This window comes from Abramis brama (assembly GCF_963993115.1).
Source record: "Abramis brama genome assembly, chromosome: 13".
NCBI classification, from domain to species: Eukaryota; Metazoa; Chordata; class Actinopteri; order Cypriniformes; family Leuciscidae; genus Abramis; species Abramis brama.
This window is the reverse complement of record NC_139975.1, coordinates 25,396,346-25,417,267: the sequence shown is the minus strand read 5'-3', so window position 1 is coordinate 25,417,267 and position 20,922 is coordinate 25,396,346. Positions and strand designations below refer to the sequence as shown.

Sequence of the window (20,922 nt, the reverse complement as noted above, 5' to 3'; positions counted from 1 at the left end):
GAGAATTAAACTGATCTGTTTCAAGAACCACAAATATTACTTAATTCAAATCAATATTATTAATATATTTAACACACTCTTAAGAAATTGAGCAAGTTTACTCAATTAAAACAATGCACCCCTCCCCCACCCTCTGACGTGACGACAACTCAACGGTTGAGTGAGCGCCGGCTGTTTGAACTCTCTCCGGTCTCCAGAACAACAGTTCTCTTCTCATCGGCGCGGAATTGATGCATTTCCTCTGTGAAATTCAGGTTTGTGTATGTTTTATTTTATCTATAAAATCATTACTGTGCTTTAATTCATTTTAGTTAATGCAAAACAACATACAGAGGCGTAATGTGAGTCACCTAAACGAGTGTCGCGTCTGTCTTTTCGCGTGACTGAAATGTCTGATGCCTTGCATAAAACACACGACTTTATTCCTAAAGATAATAAATAGAATTATTTTGGATGATAAAATGTTCTCAGAACTGTGCACTGTTTGTTTATTGGCAGGTTATCCAATAGCGCAGCATCTTTCGGCTATGAGTGAAACGCGGGACAGCGGACTAAAGTTCACCCGCAGAGCGCGAGTCCACCTCCGGCACGAGAACCAGCGCTGATCCGGTGGAAATGGGATAACAGACCCGGTTGATTACACTAGAATTACTTTTTTAATTTTTACTTCTAATATGTTTGTTGTATGAGTTTAAATGTAGGAAATGTTGTATATATGTTAAAGGAACACTCCACCGTTTTTTGAAATAGGGCTTATTCACCTTCTTTCCTACATTTAGATAGGTGGGCAAATGCATTTTTGTCTCAGTGCATGCATTGTTTTAGTTTGACAGGGTCGGCGCTAGCTTAGCTTAGCATAATGAATGGAATCCTTTGTTGCCAGCTAGCATGTCCTGAGTAAAAGTGATAAAAAAAAAAAAAAACACCTAATTACTTATTGTGGCCTGCGTATTCACAACGAGTACAAATAGCGATGCAGATTAACACTAGGCGATTTCCTAGGCAGATATTGACTTGGGACTATATTATGGGGAAGCACAGGCGAAGCACTGCTACTTGGGCGCAGAGATATCACGCAACACATGAAATCCCATGACTTCCGTCAACATACCGGCGTGAATAGTAGCTGGCTATTTTTCCTACAGTACATGAATGGCGATGAACATGGCTAATTTTGTGAGAGACGAAGAGGGTTCTCAGACAGTCAAGATACAGAACCATACAGAGTTTTCAGAAGATGAGCTGCGTGCTTTGGAAATAGAACGACAGGTTGCGATCACTCAACAGCCTGAGGACGCGAGGATGAGAGCCAACACAAACTGGTGGTGTGAATGAGGGGGAATATGCCAATCTATGCCGACTGAAATAGAGTGTCTGTGCTGTGGAGAGTGGGACAAGTTACTGCCATCGATGACCAGGCTCAACGCGTCAGATCAAGATGAGCGTGCCCGCAGTTGTGTCACAGCTACCGAGGATTTCACGGCGCTGATCCATCCGGCAGTAGCTACTCGATTTTTTTTTCCGGTGTGATAAAGTGAACTGGAAAAAACGCCCCACGCCGAATGGACCAAATGGACAGCTGTCCACAGAGTAAGTGATTATTTTAAACATGACGTATGTATAGATCGACCCGTGTTATACCTGTATTCACATTCACATATTACACCACATATTCACATTTCATGTGTTAAGTGATATCACTGCGCCCAAGTAGCAGTGCTTCGCCTAAGCAGCAGTGCTTTGCCTGTGCTTGCCCCTAATATAGTCCCAAGTCAATATCTGCCTAGGAAATCGCCTAGTGTTAATCTGCATCTCTATTTGTACTCGTTGTGAATACGCAGGCCACAAGAAGTAATTAGGTGGGGGTTTTTTTTTTTTTTTTTTATCACTTTTACTCAGGCCATGCTAGCTGGCAACAAAGGATTCCATTCATTATGCTAAGCTAAGCTAGCGCTGACCCTGTCAAACTAAAACAACGCATGCACTGAGACAAAAATGCATTTGCCCACCTATCTAAACGTAGGAAAGAAGGTGAATAAGCCCTATTTCAAAAAACGGTGGAGTGTTCCTTTAAAACATTATAAAACAGTATAAAACATGCTGTATTGCTGTAGGCTACTCATCGACAATAAAGACCAATGTCATGTATAACGTTACCTGTGGTTCTGTGGAGTATTTTACAAAGGTTTACAGGATATTAAAAGTTACTATTACTCATACTATAAAAGTTAATATTAGTCATAAATAAAAACAGTTAATATTTCTCATAAATAGTTTTTTTTAATATGTTTTCCTCAGTTATTTCAACTCAATTTTATTTGTTAATGTACCAAATCCAGTTACTCAGATCTACTTAATTTTTTTACCTACATTTACTCAGTTCATATGGTATATTTAATTGATTTCATCGCAGTAAAATAAAAAATATATATATATTTTTTTTAAAGTGTAAAAATGTTTCACCAAAAAAATGTGTAAATCATAGTAAAAGTTTTTAGAGTGAAGGGCTAACAAAAAGGCAGTATTATGAAAACAAGCACTTACTGAGGTTGTACTAGAGAATTTCAGAGACAAACTATTCCTGTTACAAAATGTAATATTACCTATCCTGCTGACAAAGACATCTGCCATTTTTTCAAGTTTACTTGTAGTATAAACAATGTGTTGCCAACCCAACGGGTTTTTGTGAAGGTCAAAGACACACTCACACACACACGAATGCAGTGTGCTGGAAAAGCTTTGAACTGAGGTAGAGAGATAAGCCTACAAGACACTTCCTGCAGAGGAAACATGAGATAGAGAGAGAGAGAGAGAGAGAGAGAGAGAGAGAGAGAGAGAGAGAGAGAGAGAGAGAGAGTGTCTTACTCGGTTAAAGTATAGTGAGTTAATGGTGTACCCTGAGAGTAAAGTCTGTAATATTAGTGTTTTTCACTCATCACCCTGCTAACACTTACAGAAGAAGGCCGATTGGAGTTGCTAAAAAAAAAAAAAAAAAATGGTCACACTAACACAATGTTCCCGCTCAGCTGTTTAATGTCCCACAGTTCCTTTTGTGCTCCAAGAACACCAGTGTGTGTGCGTGCGTGTGTGTGTGTGTGTATGTACACTTAGCCTTTAATACTCTTACATGCACACAAAGAAGAAGAAAATAGTTCAGCCACACCAAGTTAAACATTACAGAGAAACACAGATAGAAAAAACCAATTGGTTTAGAGGTTAGAATGATAAATATTTTTTCTCAACAGGATTTCCTTTAGCACGGAGGGTCACATGCAGACGAGTCCCAAGAAACAGTTTGCTAAGATAAGCTTCATTAATACTACAGCTCAGACCTAGGGTTAAATATTTAAACAGACCCCCCCAAACCCTAAGAATTAAAGTTAATCTGAGAGCTTTTTGTCCCTCCATTGACAGCTACGCAACTACCACTTTGATGCTTTAAAAAGTTCATAAAGAGTTTGTAAAACTAATCCATATGAATTGAGCGGTTTAGTCCAAATTTTCTGAAAAAACTCAATCATTTTATTTCATGAACAGATTTAAAGGGCCCCTATTATGGATTTTTGAAAATGACCTTTCATGTAGTGTGTAACATAGCTCTAAGTGAATGAAAACATCCTGCAAAGTTTTAAATCTGAAAGTGCACCATATATAAAGTAAAGCTGATGATACACAGGGCAACTTTTTGAGCAATGTTGCTGGGAAATCTTGCCGAGCAATTGTTGCTTGGGCACTTTCCCATTGAAAATGGGCAATACATTTCTATCTGGATCATTTAGACCGGTCGTGGGCCCCGTGTCTCATCTGGTTGCCCGTTGACGGCAACATTGCCCAGCAACATTGCTCAAAAAGTTGCCCTGTGTATCATCACCACCTTTATTGTCTTTAAAAAGTAAGAGTCGACTCTGAGTCCATGAAATGAATTGTTTTTCAAATGAGTCATAAGCCGTTTCGTTGTGACGTCAAGACAAAACATTAGAATATTGCCTGTCCACTTATTGCGCACACAGACACCAGCGAAAACTTGAACCTCAAACCAACAGCTGATTCCTGTGGATACTGGATAGCATCATGTCGAGAAGACGGCGCTGTGCTCTATAATGTGAAGGTAAAGACAGTTTTTTTTCACTGCCCAAGGATGAGCATGTGAAGAATCAGTGGTTAAAGTTAATCTTTATCACGATATCACAGCAGTATAATCCTAAACTTGTGCTGTGTTCCCTATATTTCACTGACGACTGCTTCTCAAATCTCAAAGTTCAATACAGGATTAACAAGCCGCTTGCTCTTGAAAGATGGTGTTCAAAATACTTAGTTTTGAGTTTTATATTGTGTAGGTCTCCTGCTAACTGGCTAACTCACGTTATCACTGTCTTACTGAAATACTTCTGCTAATCAGTTGTGGGCCACGATTACCTAAAACTGTGTCTATTAATGCAGATTGTCTGTCGTTCTCACTACTTTGAGGAAATATTTGTTTGACCAACGTTTATGTTACATCAGATCATTCACTCTAGAGCTCGGCTAATGCATATTGTATACATGCACTGTTATTGATACAGTTTCCACGTGTTCACTGCAATATATTAGAAAAATACTCTATAAATAAATTACTACAAGTAAAATAATCGGTTTGTTGATGGACATGCACTTGTTAATGCTGATGGTGAGGAATTACAGTTGCAACATCTCATATAATGTACCTCAAACTGAGTAGCGTATCACTGAGAAACACTGAGTTCTGCTCGAGTCGTCCTTGCGATGGAGGTTCGGGTTGAATAACAGTTCTTCCAATGTTTCATCATCGGACTCGCACTCGCATTGATATGGTCAAATCGACGTCATTGTTCGTTACTGTGTTTAGTTTACAGTGTAGGAAGCCTAAGGCCTTGTGTCAACCAAAGCGTTTTTAGCCAGCTGAAAACGCTAGATGCTCTGCTGAAAAAACGCTTTGGTGGACACACGGCCTAAGAACAAGCAGAGCTGACGTTGTTATGGCAATGGGCGGTTTTGTTTTCGACGCGCTGTACACGGTAGGCCAATCACAACAGACTGAGCTGTCTGGCCAATCAGAGCAGAGTATATCACGGAAAGGCGGGATTTAGAGAGATTGATTCATTTGATGAGTCGTTTGAGAGTCACTGAAAATGTGATGATGTGCAAATATATATTATGAGGAAATTAAACAGTTTTTTTTACCTTTGATGCATGTAAACATGTTGTAGGAGACTCCACAACAACATTAGGAAACTTTAAAATAGCATAATAGCAGCCCTTTAATTTAAGGCTTTTATTCACATTTAAACAAGCTCAAGCTCGAACCTGATGAACCTCACTGGTTCTTGAGGAAGCTCAAACGTGCTGCGTAACACAAGAATTAACCTTTATTGGTTCTCGCACGTCAAGCGAACATGCTTGAGGCGAGCTTCCATTCACCACAACTGATGTGAGGTCATGAATGTTAATATGTGAATAAAAGCCTAAATTCAATCTGTTCATCATGATCGCATCTCTTTAGAAAATTTGGACTAAACCGCTGACTTCATATGGATTATTTTTACGATCTCTTTAAGAACTTTTTGAAGCGTCAAAGTGTCAGTTGCGTAGCTGTCAATGGAGGGATGAAAAGCTCCCAGCTTTCATTAAAAAGATCTTCATTTGTGTTCCGAAGATGAACGAAAGTCTTACGGAAACAACATGAGGGTGAGTAATAATGACAGAATTTTCGTTTTTGGGTGAACTATCCCTTCTAATATTAATATCTCAGTTTAATATTATTGCTATTTAGTAGTATTTGCATATTTATTGCAGGCAGATTGTATGTTTTATAATATACAAAGCCTATTATTTGTATTAAAAAAAATATATATGTATACATTTTTTTTTTCGTTTTTCTAGTTTTAGTTTATTTTCACTTAATGAAAAAGTTATTTCATTTTCTTTAGTAATTATAACACTGATCAGAATATCGACTAAAGCATGGGCACTTTTGACTTGGACTAGTAAGTAACCCTGCCATAACCCCCTAGCAAACCCATAGCAAACACCCAAAACACCTTAGATACAGCATAGCAACATGTTTAAAGCACTTAGAACAAACCGTATAGCAACACACTGGCAACCAATCATCTCAGCATTTTGTCAGAGTTTTGCACGAGAAATCAGAAAGCGTAAAAAAAATCGTATTTATTATTATATAATTTTACCTTAAAGAAAATAAACCAGTAACAGCAGAGTACAAAAAAACTAAGCGAGTGAGATTGCCTGTATGCAAACCAGCACGGAAACAAAACTATGACTAATGTAAATAAGGTTCGGCCATTAGCACACACGCACACAAGTTCCTCTTGCCAGCCAGGCTGCTTCAGGTACCAGAGTCAACAAAACAAATATTTGACTGAGGCAGAGTTGCCACAGAAACAAATCCTCACCTCTGACCCTGCCCATAGGATCTGACATCCCAACAAACTCAGTCCTCAATAACCCCCGCCAACAGTACTCTGATATACCATATTCATGGATCACAGAATTTAGTGCATACTTCAGTTAGCCTAAAAAAAAAAACATGGTACCGCCATGATAATACTGGGTCATGGAACATGATAAAAAAAATAATACATTTCCATTAAAACATGTTAGTGCCATGGGACATGTCTTAAAATATAGTACATCTTAGAGCTGCATGATTCTGGATAAATTGAGAATCACAATTTTTTTGTTTAAAATGGAGATCACAATTCTGAATAGACAACTAATCAAAACAGTCTATTTAATTTAAATTTAAATGAATTAATTCAAAAAATTATTTTAATGAATGATTCAATGACTCACTCATAAATACTTCACTTGCTTCATTACTAGATGAATCTCTTGAATGAACGATTCAATGGCGAACACATTTTTATCAGTCACTTGTTGCCATCTACTGGTGTAACGATGTAACTGATACAATCTTTATTTGAAGAGTCAAGTTACTTTCAAAAGGTGATTTACTCTGTTTTGATCACTTCTGTAGACATCAGTGTTTATATCCAAACTATAAACTTTTATCCCAGTACTTCTGTGATAATATGAATTATTCTAAGACAGAAATAATGATATTGTGTAGTTGAAAAGACTTTTCGTGCGTTTCATACCCATGATAACTGCTCTCTCTGGGTCAGATCTGAATCTTCGCTGTGATCGTACTTGTCAAAGATTTAGTAGACATAGACGAATCGTTGACATTTAGGAATGAGATTGGGTCGGGATCGCAACCTTTTTACGATTGATCATGCAGAATTTTGTTTTGAAAAATATTTTTGTGGCTTGATATAAACTGGTTCATGAAAATCACAAACAATGATGATATTGCAAAATGCCTTATTTATGATGAGAATGTAAGGTAATGGATTGTAAATATGCACTTGAACATATAATACATTTATACGAATTACCTCCTTTAAATTAATATAACATTTATTGTATATTTATGTTTATATTAGTAGGATTCTGGGATTTTAATGGCACTGGATGGATGGATTTAGTGAATGCTTGGAATTGTATGGCACTGATGAAGGGTTGAACACGAAAACGTTTTGCACTAAGCACTTCGTTGCATTCTTTTACTTTTTTGGTGGCTTCGATGGAATAAAATTTATGTTTTGTGTGCAGATCATTTTTCTCTTCTTTCTTTCAGGGCTCGACAATAAGGACTGCCCGATGGCCCGGGACCAGCGTGAAAGACGCTCGGGACAGTTGATGAAATTGTCACGTGCCCTATCATCACGTAGCCTGGCAAGCTAGACCTACATCAAGATGTTAGGTCTGGCAACTCACCATAGACACGGCTCAATCCGAGGGGCGGGATAAACGGCTGTCTTTCAAATTCCCTCTGCACGCAATAGGACAGAGCTTCAACCAACCAGAGCGTTTTCCCACCAGCGGAACTTAGTTGATAGATTCAACTTTTGCCATATCTGGCCGGCAAAACGACGAACACATCTTCCTTTTTTAAGAATGACTTAAGTGCCGTTCTTTGCTCTTTTCTCAAAGAAAAACTTAACTCCAAGTCCTCCAGAGTCGCGGCCAAAGCCGATTCGAAAGACTGTTCTCCAGCAGCCTTTTTTTTTTTCAAGTAGCAGGAAACCGTCACAACTCTGTCGTCATTATGTTAAGCCCGTCCCGCCTACTCTATACACGACGTGATTGGCCTGACCTAATTTAGGTTTTTGCAGCTCGAAAGTCAATGGAGAGTTGCTAGACTGCCCTAGCTGCAAAATACATTTTGCTGCCGCTAGGGTGCGTCTAGATTTCTAGGCTAATCGTCACGAAGAAAACCTTGCAAGCTGTTTTGTGCACACACACACACAGAGAGCCGAGTCTTCTGAGCACTGAATAGTTCTCTTTCGCGTCTTCTTGCATTGGATTAAAAAATACACACAACAAAAGTATGTTAAAATGCCCATCTTGGCAAGTATTAAAATAAATAACTGTCGGTTATGTCTTAAGTGAATGTAAACGGATGAGAAGGACAACGCATGAGTCAGAGCCATTGTTTTTCAACGGCTTTGGCATGTGTAACAGTATATTGGATCTGTGCATTTGGTCTTAAAGTGACAGCATCCAAATATTCCTGCTGCCGAAAATCAAGTTTTTAATGTTGTTTACTGTATGTTTATGTGGTGTTTTTAATATGCTTCAAGACAAACCATGTGCAGATTCATAAGTCAACACCACTGCTGAGTATTTTCTCCTAAAAACTGCAGTGAACCAAAGACAGTCTCAAAAATACGGTTTGAAATCGATGGTGTTTCTTAAGTCACAAACTACCTTATAACCAATCACATCATGTGCTGCCGGGCTTTAGCATATCATTAAGTGATGCAAAGCAGGGGAGTCTCAAGAGAAGCCAGGTTAGGCCTGTATGTTTCTGTTGATATGAAAAACTAGGTACATTTAGCCAACGTTGTAAAGTGATACCATTGTGCAGTGTTTACTTGAGGAAAGTTGACTGAGTGGATCTCTGAGCTGGCTTGAGTGAGTGGAGGCGGGGCTAATTAGCATATGTATGGTTCCATGTATATTTAATAAAGCAAGGGTCTAGAGTAACATTCAAGCTATTTTAAGGCATGAATTAAAAAAATTCACAGGAACAAACATATAAATATGCCATTTTGGTGATCAAAGATGAGTTTTAAGGAATACAATTATTGACTACAGGGAGACTTTGACAAAAGACAGTGAAAATCACTCAATGCTCTTGAATAAATTACTTTTGTAGCTTTAACTAGGATTAATCCATATTCATACAGTGAAGATTCAGGGTTTACATTTGATTATTCAATTTCTGTGCCTGAATACTATTAGACTTCAGAAATAAAACACTGTTTATTTCATGTGTATCTTTATTCTGTTGTATTCAATTAAGCTTTTATTTGTGATTTGCTTATTTGTTCTTATTTAAAAAAAAATAAAATAAAAAATATATATATATATATATATATATATATATATATATTTATATATATATATATATTATTTTTTTTTTTTTTTTTTTTTTTACTGAAGTCTCGCTTGTCCTCAATAATGTAACTTTGAACTTTAAATTAGTTAGGCTAGTATTTACTGTGGTATGGAAATTGGAATCAATCAAGAATTGTGAAATCCTCAAAAAATCCTTGTCATTGAGCCCTGTCATTGCATCTGGATCGACACACCTAGATTTATGAACTAGTTTATTTACATTTTTGTATATTTTGGTGATTGGCGCAACACTGTTTATCGCATTGCTGGTACATACATAAAACATGGTAGTATTGGGTAATATGTCTGAAAAACATGGTACATGTAATAAAATGGTAGTAGGCCTCCAATTATTTGTTTATTTAAACACATTGCATATGTCCAAAAACCATAGTATCAGGGTACACGTCCAAAAAACACTTTTTGGTTAGTGTGGCTACAGAATGGAAGGCAAATTCAGTCTATTTTTATTTTTCAATAAGTATTTGAAGATCAGCATCATCTCTCCCAACCCATCCCCCATCTTCCCAGAGGCCCGTGACCTCCTCCATGAGTCAGGTGACCACATCAGCTGTCCAGCACTGTCTTCACTATATCTAATATGACTTTTGCTGCCTTTGGTGAGCACTTGTTGGAAAATTCATTCACACACTCTATTATTATAGACGCCTTTAACTTCTGTATTATTCCTCTTTGGTGTAACAGTAAGTAGCCTACACAAGTTACTAATGTTCCTTATTGACACTGTGTTCATCTTCTAACAGTACTGAATCTGACATGGAGGTTTAAGACAAACTCCATTACGTAATGTCATTCCTATACACTTGGAGAGCAGTTGAATACAAGAGTTAACTTCACAATCACATGAAGAAATATAAGCACACGCTTACCGCTTTTAGTTGATCCAGTCGGTCCTTCATCTTTCAATATGTTGTTTAACACTATCTAAACAATAAAATAAATAAATAATAAATAGGTCAAAGTCAAATTAGACAGAAGAGTGAGCTGTAACAGTGCTTAGCGGATCGTGAAGTCTGAATGTTTCCTCCTGAACTCCGCGTATTCCTGCTCCTCTCTTGTTATTCCACCAAAGGTCCATGCAATATGGCTGCTCTTCTCCAAACCAGTAGTTTTTTTCCCCCTCTAAATCTATCCGCTCAGAGGATTAAAACAACAGTTGTGTTCAGTCTGCTTAATCTGTCTTCCTCCCTCTCCCTCTCCCTCTCCCTCTCTTTTCTCGTTATAATCGCTCTGAGAGAGTTTTCGACTCACGCATGCTCTCTGTGTGTCTCACCTACATCACTGGCCACAGTCACGCCCTGTATGCGCGCTCCTGCGGCCACCTGTTCGTGTGTGTGTGTGTGCTCAAAAACAAGTACTATCTTCAAGTTCTAATAAATATTCAATTTGTTGATAACTATTCATTTGATGCTAAAAACTAAGATCAAGTATGTGTTTCGATTTTCTTGAAGTGCAAGAAGATCGATGTTGTAATCGATCTTGTTTTAAATGTCATGCATATTTTTGTGTCCAAGTACTTTATTTCCTTTTTTAAACAATTTGGTAAATTCATGACATATTAATTTATTCTATAAAACCTATTTAGTTTGAATTCATTTTAGTAGGCTACATATTGTTTTGTTTTCTTAAACCCCCATGTCATGTGGTGCAACTGTCTGAACAAATGAACTGACTAAGAAAACTATTTAAAAGGTGTCTTAATAATAAAAAATTGGCATCTATGGCATCATTTTATGTTTACAACCTTTCATGTAAACACATTTTATAGATATCAGTAGTTTTAAAGCTGTTGAGATAACTGAACAACTTTTGTCATGGAATTTGTATGTTCTCAAATGTCAGGGTGGCGCAATGGCAAACATGGCTCTTTTATTATGAATTGACAAGGTAATAACAGTAAACATGATAATGCGTCATCCAGAGGAGCCCAACTGATCCCTGTGGCAGTAAAAAATGTTTGTAGATCTATCTCATATACTGGTAAAACCTGCTAATTTCAAGTATGGGACGGTTGGTACACTTTCCATGTCAGGTGGTGCAACTGCAATTTATACATACAACTTGGTTGTACTGCCTGACATAAAAACAGTAAAAAAATTAATTTAAACACGTTGAAATGTTATTTAACAACTGAAACTGGTTTAAACTTTAAACTGGTTGAAGCTTTATTTGTCAGTGACCCAAATATAGACACCAGCTATCCCAATATTGACTAATCTGTTTCAGTTCTACTGAATCCATTATATCACATTGCTTTTTTTGAGTATTAAAGGGCACAGATTCCACGTTTTGTGATAACTGATAGATATGTTCGATAATGTCTATAAAAAATTAAAAAAAATCACAGACCTTGAAAGAAGGTGATTACAAATGTATCCCATGTCTGTTTTCCCCTCATCTCAGAAGACTTGACCTTTTTGGTATCTATCTATTACAATTAAACAATTTCATCATTTTGATACAATTATTTTAGTAGCTAAATATGTGTATTCATTAACTAATTTGAATTAGGCCTACATAATATTATTTTTTTTCCACATTTTCTGCACTGTTGCAGATTTTGTTTTTTAAATAAATGTTTGTCTGATTAATTTTTAAGTTTAACTAGCCTAAATTTAATTATTGCATTTTCAGATTGGGCACTTTTTCCTTTGAACAGTTTTCAAGTGTTAAAACAAAAATTATTTTCATACCCCATTGCTTCAGTATTGTAATAGTGACTAATATATTTAAATCTATATGTATTTAATCTACTGGTAAGTATTCATTATGCTAGTAAAAAAAAAAAAAAATCCTTTTTAAAAATTTATTCATTTCAGTAAAATTCCTGACTGAATCGAATAATCCCTACATATTATGAATTAAGAATTTTAAATTAGTAAAAAAAAAAACTAGAGCTTAATAAAACATTTTGAATAAATCTTAAAACTTATTTATATAACAAATATATTATTTATAACATATTTTCATATATTATTTATAACATATCAACATATTTCACATAAACTGAATGGTCCATTCCCCTGTCCCATTGAGATACAAAATGTTTTATTAAGCTCTAGTTTTTTTTTTTACTCATCTAAAATTCTTAATATGAATAATATGTAAGGATTGTTCAATTCAGTTTGATGAAATTTTACTGTTACTGAAATGCGTAAATCTAAAAAAAAAAGGCTTATTTTTATGAACTAATCTAATTGTTTTAAAAAAATGTGACTGTGTCTCAGATATTAACTATGTGCTTCTGACATGAAATAACATAGGCCTATTTATTAGATTCTAATACTTACTGTAAGGAAACTTTTTCACGTCAAGACTTTTTGTCTTTACTGTGCAATGTATCACGGGATATATATCTGGAGTCAGAGATCAATGAGAATAGCCCACTTCACCACACATGAAGCACGAGAGCTGACATTCATTAACCCTGTGTCCTCTGTCAACAACACTGAGAGGACAAGGAAGTGCAATCATGGGCTACATCAGCACTGGTGTCTTTTTTATTATTAAACTTCAAACAAACAAAATCAATGTACAGTCAGAACTGCAATAATACATAGTCTATAGCAAAACATACAATCAGGGGGTAGGCTATATTAAGGCTATGTAAATAGGCCTATATTAAAGGACTCATATATAGAAACAGTTTTAATTGCTTTTTTATAATGTGAAAGAAAAATAGTCTTGATATATATTAGATTTTTTTCCCCCAAAAAACAAAAACAAAGGTTGTGTTTCACATCTAAACGGGTGTCTCAGCGATCACTGTCCTTCGCGTGACGTCGCGTTATTATTCTCGTCATCAGTGAATAGGATCTGTATTTTATACCCCAACGCGACGGAATGTGTGTATGAATGTTTCACTAAACCCTTCCTTCAGATAGTTTGTGAACCCTCGACTCCAAAGACTGTGACGACATGACACATTAATTAGTATTTTCTGCTCTCTGGTGGCTAAATCGTAGTATTACGTAGTACGAAGGAACTGCGTTACGTCATCACTCTAACGGAAACGTACGCCAGTTACTGATTACTTTACTACACTATTGTCCTGTGCCATCAAAAACACAACTACAAACTTCTTATACTGTTTGAAGGAGCAGCTCATATTACTTTATAGTAGCAACTGACGGCTATTGTGATAGAAACTGGTTACCAGTCCATGTTCACATTTTGCCTGTTCAGGCAATAAATGACCTTCCGCCAGGCAACAATTTATATTATACTACTAGATACATTTTAAATAAAACTCATTATAACAAATGTATTACATAAACAAAGTTGCTTATATAACAGCAACGCTTGGTTTTATAACCGAAAAGGCTCTAGACTCTTCAGTGTGAGGAATATTTATCATGGAATATACACAAATGTCATGAACAAATCTACATCAAATGTTCGTTTAATTAAAAGCATTTTATTTTATTTAATAAAGTGCCTAAATCGAGTTTGGCCTGTCTCCTCTCAGTCTTGACCTTCCTGACTGTATGCAACCATTTAAACTATCATAATTTTAACATTAAAGGCAATTCAAATCTTACATTTAATATAAAAAAATGTCCGATTAATTTGGAATTTTCATTTAACATTTATTGCATTTTAAGGTTAAACACTTTTTTCTTTTAACATTTGGTGAAAAAAAAAATACGTTATATCCTTTATGCTGTTAGGATATGATATCCTTTATGTAACTTTTCTGCTAGACAAGTCCATTGCATGTTTAGTGGCATAGCATTCATTTAAATATGAGTAACTACTCCACTAGCACAACAATGACAAACTTCTTACAAGGAAACCCCATAATTACTTTACATTAAGAACAGATATGAGTGACATGGCTTGGTGTAAAACATCAGACCTTAAACTAGATGCATGCGGTTTTATTTGACAATGGATCGATCTTGGACTCGGCAGCAATTCACAATCCACTGCATAACTCACAGTATTTAAACATCACAACCAGTGACCAGAAACATGCCATTTTAGACCTTTCCAGCATTATTGTCTGCGCAAACCCAGAGAAACATCCAGAGCCATGTATCCTGAAACATGCTTTACATGTAAAACAAAGTAAACTTGACCATTTCCTCAAGTCAACAAAATTGTTTACAAGTAGCCCACTACAGTTTAATCATTTGCTTTAATAGTTATTTTGTTCGTAAGAAAAGACCAAGCAAGGATTATTATATCGAGAATGTTTTTATTCCAAGAATTCCTCTAAGTGCTTAGAGCTTTACATAGAGAAGTAAGCACTGGGACACTCGACCTGCTCACACCGTTGAGTGAGCGAGTGTGTCAGTGTAGGCATGTCTGCATGTGTGTGTCTGTCTGGTGGTAACAGTTAGCATGTCTACAATGAAATGAACCACACAATTTACTCAAATTCAGAACACAAAACAAACCAAAAATTGAAAAATAAAAATATTCTGCACTGGGGTTTACAGTAAAAGGGGCAGGGAGAGGAACCATCACTGGAAAATCCCAGTGACATTGCCATAAGGAGGTCAGAGGGGTTAACAGGTTAAAGGTCGTCGTCTTCATCTGGGAGAGCTGTTTCTGATGCCACCTGGAAGAGACAAACATTACAGATTAAACACTTTCTTTGGGGAGCAGGAGAAACTGACGGGTCACCTGAGTGTACACTTACTTTCAAGTCATGCTCATACTGTGCAGCAAGTGATGGGTCCATGGCAATTTCAGGTGGTGCAAGGGCTGGCATCTCAACAAACTCCAGATTAGGATCTCCAATCAGTTTCCGTGCAAGCCACAGGAAGGGCTTCTCAAAGTTATAATTACTCTTGGCAGAGATGTCATAGTACTGAGAAGAGGAAGAATCTCATTAATGGTCTACAACAGCCTGACATGCAGTCTTTACTACAGCACAGGGGAAACGTGAGGGTGACCATTTTAAAACTGATCTTTTCTTCCATATTGTGACACATCTGAGTTGAACTCATTAGGCTAGGGATTTGGGGAAAGGGGAGGGTTTAAGTGACAAAATGATTGGAGAAGTCCTGCATATATGTCACCAGAGACATTGTAATTAAACATTACAAACTCTGAATTGTTTTAATGAAATGGGCATGGATGAATCGTTTACAAAAACACACATTTCGAGCACAGATAGGGTGAGTTCAAAAGGTTCACTGTACCTGTAGATTCTTCTTACGATGGAAAACGATACTCTTTGCTTTGACCTTCCTGTCCTTGATGTCCACTTTGTTACCGCACAGCACTATGGGAATGTTCTCGCACACACGCACCAAGTCACGATGCCAGTTGGGCACGTTTTTATAGGTCACTCGAGAAGTTACATCAAACATGATGATTGCACACTGAGCTATAGAGAGAGACAGATGCACATGTTAAACCAGAGCTGTACAGTAAAAGTGGCTGAAAAGTGTATATATGGTAAACAGCAACACACCCTGGATGTAGTATCCATCTCTCAGGCCTCCGAACTTCTCTTGTCCGGCTGTGTCCCATACGTTATATTTGATGGCTCCTCTGTTGGTGTGGAAGACCAGGGGATGTACCTCAACTCCAAGTGTGGCTACGACGACACAAAGAAACATTTAAGAGCTGCCCATCGCCGTGACTGTCGCACCAAAGCCACACATTCCTCCAGAATAGTTGCGTTGAGATGCCACAATAATGAAATGAGCCAAGACTCCAAAAGACTTACCAACATATTTCTTTTCAAACTCCCCAGTCAAATGTCTCTTCACAAAGGTGGTTTTCCCCGTGCCTCCATCTCCTACCAGAACCAGCTGTGGATGGGAAAGAGTTTGCATGAGTGACCAACACTTTTCAAACAACCGGAATTACAGTACAGTAGTTGACATGACAAAACAATAGGTCTGGAAAAAGAAAAAAAAAAGAAAAAAAAAAAGTATACACCTAACTAATGCGATGATTTTGTTTATGATTATAAAATAGATTTTTTATATTCCAGAATCGATATTAATACAAATTAAATTCGTTTATTTTTGTCCTTGCTTATAGAAAAGGTTGGCAGAAGTCAGCCACTTGTTCCAACAGAGAATGAAATGTTATCTATGAGTGTAAAGAGACTTAATATCCCTTTCAAGTGGACGTGTGTGAAAGCGACGTGAGAATGAGTGCACTGAAGAGCCCTCGTGCTACTCGTATGCTGAGAGAGCGATCAGACACACAAATAATCTTTAAAAGACTAATCTCAATTCAAACACTCAAGCGATCTGCCAATTCGTCTGTCTATTAAAACCGTTGAGAAAATCATATTGCAACATTCAAATCTGTGTCGCCGCTGACCCAGAGAGTGTCGTCGTGAAACGGCTTCACAAACTCATAGTATCAATTTCTGAGATACAATAGTTATTTATCATAAGTACTGGGATAAAAGTTAAGTTAAAATGTAAACAGTGATGTCTATGGCAGCGATCAAAATAAAGTAAATCAGCTTTTGATAGAAACTTGGCGCTTAAAATAACGCATTTATCGATTACATTGTTTCGCCACTAGGTGGCAACAAGTGACTTAAATTTATTTGTTATTGAATCATTTATTCAAGAGTATGTAGTACAGTATGACGCTTCTGAAATAAAACTCAGAAAGATGTGATGAATTGTTTTAGTAAATGACTCGCACATGTACAGTCGGTATAAGTGTGTGACTTAATTTTCCCCCATGGTCTACTGCAATACGTCACAATATCGAATCGCAATACTTGAATCACAATATCGAATCAGGATATAGGTGTATCGTCCCAGCCCAACAAAACAGTGGCATACATACTATATGAAACCATTTGAGAGAATTCAAGGTTTTAAGTAAGTGCTTTTGCGAGATTAATTGAAAGACACAGAATACTGGTACTTAATCCTACAGCATGACATTTATTTAGGTTACTGGAAAAGGCCATACAGTGATTTACCCCTTCAGTCATCTGTGGCCACAATTTGGTGGAGAATTTGAAGGGCCCCCGAGGCATTGATGTATTTTATTCAAAGATGTCAACTACAAATTAATATTCACTGTCTTGCTTTCATATAAACATTTTAAATGGCTGGTGAAAACAGTCACATGACCACAAAGATTATAAGTGGATCAGGGGCCTGTTCTTTAAACGTGGATTACTCCGTTATCTGGATTTTACGGTTGATCTGACGATCATGATTGTTGGGTTCTTCGAAGATTATCCTGGAGTTGCCGTCATAGCAACAATTCTGTGAACTCAAACAGGATTTGATTGCATCTTTTTAAGCAGAGACATTCTTACAATAGTACCTGATTGAACCAGGGACAGTAATTTAAAATAATATAAATAAATAAATAATTAATTGTGTAGTCTATCATACTATAGAGACAGCCAATTTTACATACAGATTTATTCTTAAGAGAATTACTACATTATAATTTTATTTAAGTCTTACACATAAAGTAGTTAGTCTGAGCCATGCATTAATTTGAACAGCGACAGCTATTTTATGGGAGTGGCTTGATGCAGCAATATAATTGTCCATAAACTGTTTCATATATAATTTTCAAAATATAAGTTAAGATATCAGTGGTAACATTTGTGAAAAAAACAACCCCATATTGAATTGAAGTAACTGATTAATTTGCATTAGATAGATAAGATTTAAAAGGATTGAATGCATATTTTGTTTTATTTATTATTGGTTTATAAACCTAATTTGCACAAAAGTTGCCTGGTAGTAAAACGTTTTAATTAAACCATGAGTCTGATGGGTCTAAAAAAAAACAAAAAATAGACTATTAAGGTGTCTTTGTTACACAAATTGTATATTTAAGTACTAATATTACTAAGTATTGACATTAAGTACTATATTATTCATGTAGTTAGTTGTGTGCAACTATGCATACTTTATAATTATTACTATAGTGAATGCATGTAACAATGACACTGCAAAATAAAGTGTTAACGTTACCCAAAAAAGTTTGTTACATTGTACTATAACATGTAACAAGATGAAGAAACTGGAATTAAATGGGTAAACCAAGATATACAAATATTCTCCTTGTGTTTTCCTGTGAATTTTAATCTTTGTTTTTAAACATTTACTATACATTTTAACCGTTTTCCTGATGAATGCACCATCATTCGGGTCTCGAGGCGGTTCTCACGCTTATCTCTGCGCTCGTTATCAGGAACAAGTCTGCTAATTTACATCCAAACAGTTAAGCAACTTGTGCTAACAAGCGAACAATTAAAACCCTTGATTATTGTAACTTATTTTAGTTTTAGTGTTGCATTACCTTAAACTGAACTTGTGGCTCGTTCTCTGCCATGGCTGTTTGTGTGTGTTGGTCTTTGTGCTGCAGTCACTCTGCGGGAGAGATGGCGGGACGGTTAGTAACATCACACAAAAGGCCGCAACAATCACAAATAAACAACATAGTTACACAAAACTACTGGAAACAACACTCTTATCACGCATATTAAACCCGAAAGAGCGTATAAAACTCAAAACAAACAACTGCGTTCATAAACGAACAACTACCGCGTCTGAATAAAGGATGCGCGCGAACACACGAGGCCGCTGCTACTGGAGCCTGAACTTCAGTCGCAGCCTGAAGGCCTCAAACAGGCCCATCAATTTGGAAATCAATATATAGCGCATTAAAGATTGTGGAAATAAACGACAATCGGTTAAATTTACAAGAGAGTGGACCGAAGCAAGTGTTGTTCACGCGACTACAGGAGCCCGCCAGCATCGCGCGCTGCCAACAACTCACGATGGCGCTACGACACAGATGAGCCATGATGAAACACTCACAACTCCACATCCGCGGCGAATAAAAGCGATCCGAGCGACTTTAGATCACCTTAGCAGACGTATAAAGACTTTCGGGTGTGTTTTGTTTTCGGCGAAAACAAAAACGTCTCGTTGAAATGAGTTTGTGATGAGACGAGCAGCGTCGTTCCGCACTCACCGGTGTTGAAGTGATCGAGGAAGAGAGCAAATGGCTGCGCCCGCGCGGGATTCAGCGTGGCTCACATAAACGCTTCCGCCCCTACCACGTGACTCTCTGCTGCCGCGGGACAACTGCGCCACCTAGTGAAAAAACGGCAGTTGAGATAGTCTTTTCTCCCCTATTGAGACGTTTGCCCGAGTGATATGGCTTTTGGAATGAGAAAAACCGTAGGGCGGGACTTGTTTGTGGGCTGCTATTGGTCGATCTCGTGTGAGTGACAGATTGTCCCGCCCTCGCGCCAGTAAACACGTCATCAGAGAAGAGAAGATGCTCGTATAATCTCGAGTAGGTACTTATTTTGAATAAGTAATTACTTCACAACCACTGTTCTATATAGTTTGAATGCGTGTATGCCTATGCATATAATAGGGACGTAGGCTACTACATTCTTCGTCGTGTTGTCATTATCATGTTACCTTACCAGCATCAGTTTACATCGCTTCACTGCCGTTTACAAATCCTCTCCCGTGTCCTCATGGGATAGTAAAGTGTCCATCATATGCACACTTCAAAATCTCGCTGGAAGAAGTAGGTCATCCGGGTTCTGGCTACTGTGAATTCGGACATACTTCTTTTGTTACATACTGTTTTTCGCCTACTATATAGTAGGGAAGTATGCGATTTCGGGTGCAGCCAAGATATGTATACGTATATATATATAGTTTATACAACATTGTAAGTTGAATATTATACTGTTACTATTACTATTAAAGTAAAAATAGCAATAGTAATATTTGTAATCAGAATGTGGTAAATAATTAAATTAGTAGCATTAAGAAATGTTAAGAAATACACCATATTTTATTTTATGTATATAATTTCAATCAATTTATCAGAGAATAAACAAATATGTGAATGTCCTACAAACATTTAGATACAAACATGCTTAATATGTGAACCTGTTAATAACCTAGTAAGTTTGAATACACTGATCGATTTGATCTGTTAGTAATCTGACGCAGTGCTCAAGACACTCATCATCATGTTTTTATTTGTGTAATTAAAAAATCACGGGCTGATTTGAGCTACGAATCGTGCCCTGAACCCTCTTCAGCATCTCCCTAAACACTCAGACCAAGGCAGAAACCTCTTTTCAAATGTAAACATGAGTTCAAAGTGGGAATTTACATTAATCACCATCCCAGATTTATTGTGGACAGAGGTTGATTTACATGGGGGCACACCCACAGCAGTTAACAAGATATCTCTAAACTCTCCACACCTTATTACCTTTTTGGTTTACTTCTGTGGGAATGAGACCTTTTTTTCTCGCAATTGCGACTTTATATCACGCAATTCAGACTTTATAACACATAATTGCGAGTTTATATCTCGCAATTCTGACATATTTTCTCAGAATTGTGAGATATAAACTCACAATTGTGAGATATAAAGTCCAATTCTAAGGGAAAAAAA

The 20,922-nt window shown here is 36.9% G+C and overlaps 2 protein-coding genes across 11 annotated transcripts in view; both read right to left on the bottom strand.

Moving 5' to 3' along the window:
* stx3b (syntaxin 3b) overlaps positions 1–10,824 on the bottom strand; it is a 32,854-nt gene extending 22,030 nt beyond the window's left edge. For 3 of the 8 annotated variants that reach the window (XR_014608779.1, XR_014608780.1, XR_014608781.1), the window contains exon 1: positions 10,395–10,800. Coding sequence is in view for 5 of the 8 variants with exons in the window: in XM_084133490.1 (XP_083989616.1) it covers positions 10,395–10,424 (30 nt within the window). In the remaining 3 variants the exon portion in view is untranslated. Of the gene's footprint in view, positions 1–10,394 lie in introns of all 8 variants that reach the window. The other 5 variants (XM_084133490.1, XM_084133488.1, XM_084133489.1 and 2 more) reach the window with 5 other exon arrangements.
* Positions 10,825–14,705: 3,881 nt separating this feature from the next.
* On the bottom strand, positions 14,706–19,663 carry ran (RAN, member RAS oncogene family). 3 transcript variants are annotated; one of them, XM_084133364.1, is made up of 7 exons: positions 19,465–19,663; positions 18,787–18,857; positions 16,211–16,295; positions 15,953–16,078; positions 15,678–15,865; positions 15,173–15,343; positions 14,706–15,091 (listed from the first exon to the last, which is right to left on the bottom strand). In XM_084133364.1, the coding sequence occupies exons 2-7, from the start codon at positions 18,817–18,819 to the stop codon at positions 15,047–15,049; spliced, it is 648 nt and encodes a 215-aa protein (XP_083989490.1). In that variant the 5' UTR covers positions 18,820–18,857; positions 19,465–19,663; the 3' UTR covers positions 14,706–15,046. The 3 variants fall into 3 exon arrangements, with proteins under 3 accessions (XP_083989490.1, XP_083989491.1, XP_083989492.1); XM_084133365.1 differs by having other exon boundaries at positions 19,308–19,502; XM_084133366.1 differs by having other exon boundaries at positions 19,357–19,490.
* Positions 19,664–20,922: the final 1,259 nt, after the last annotated feature.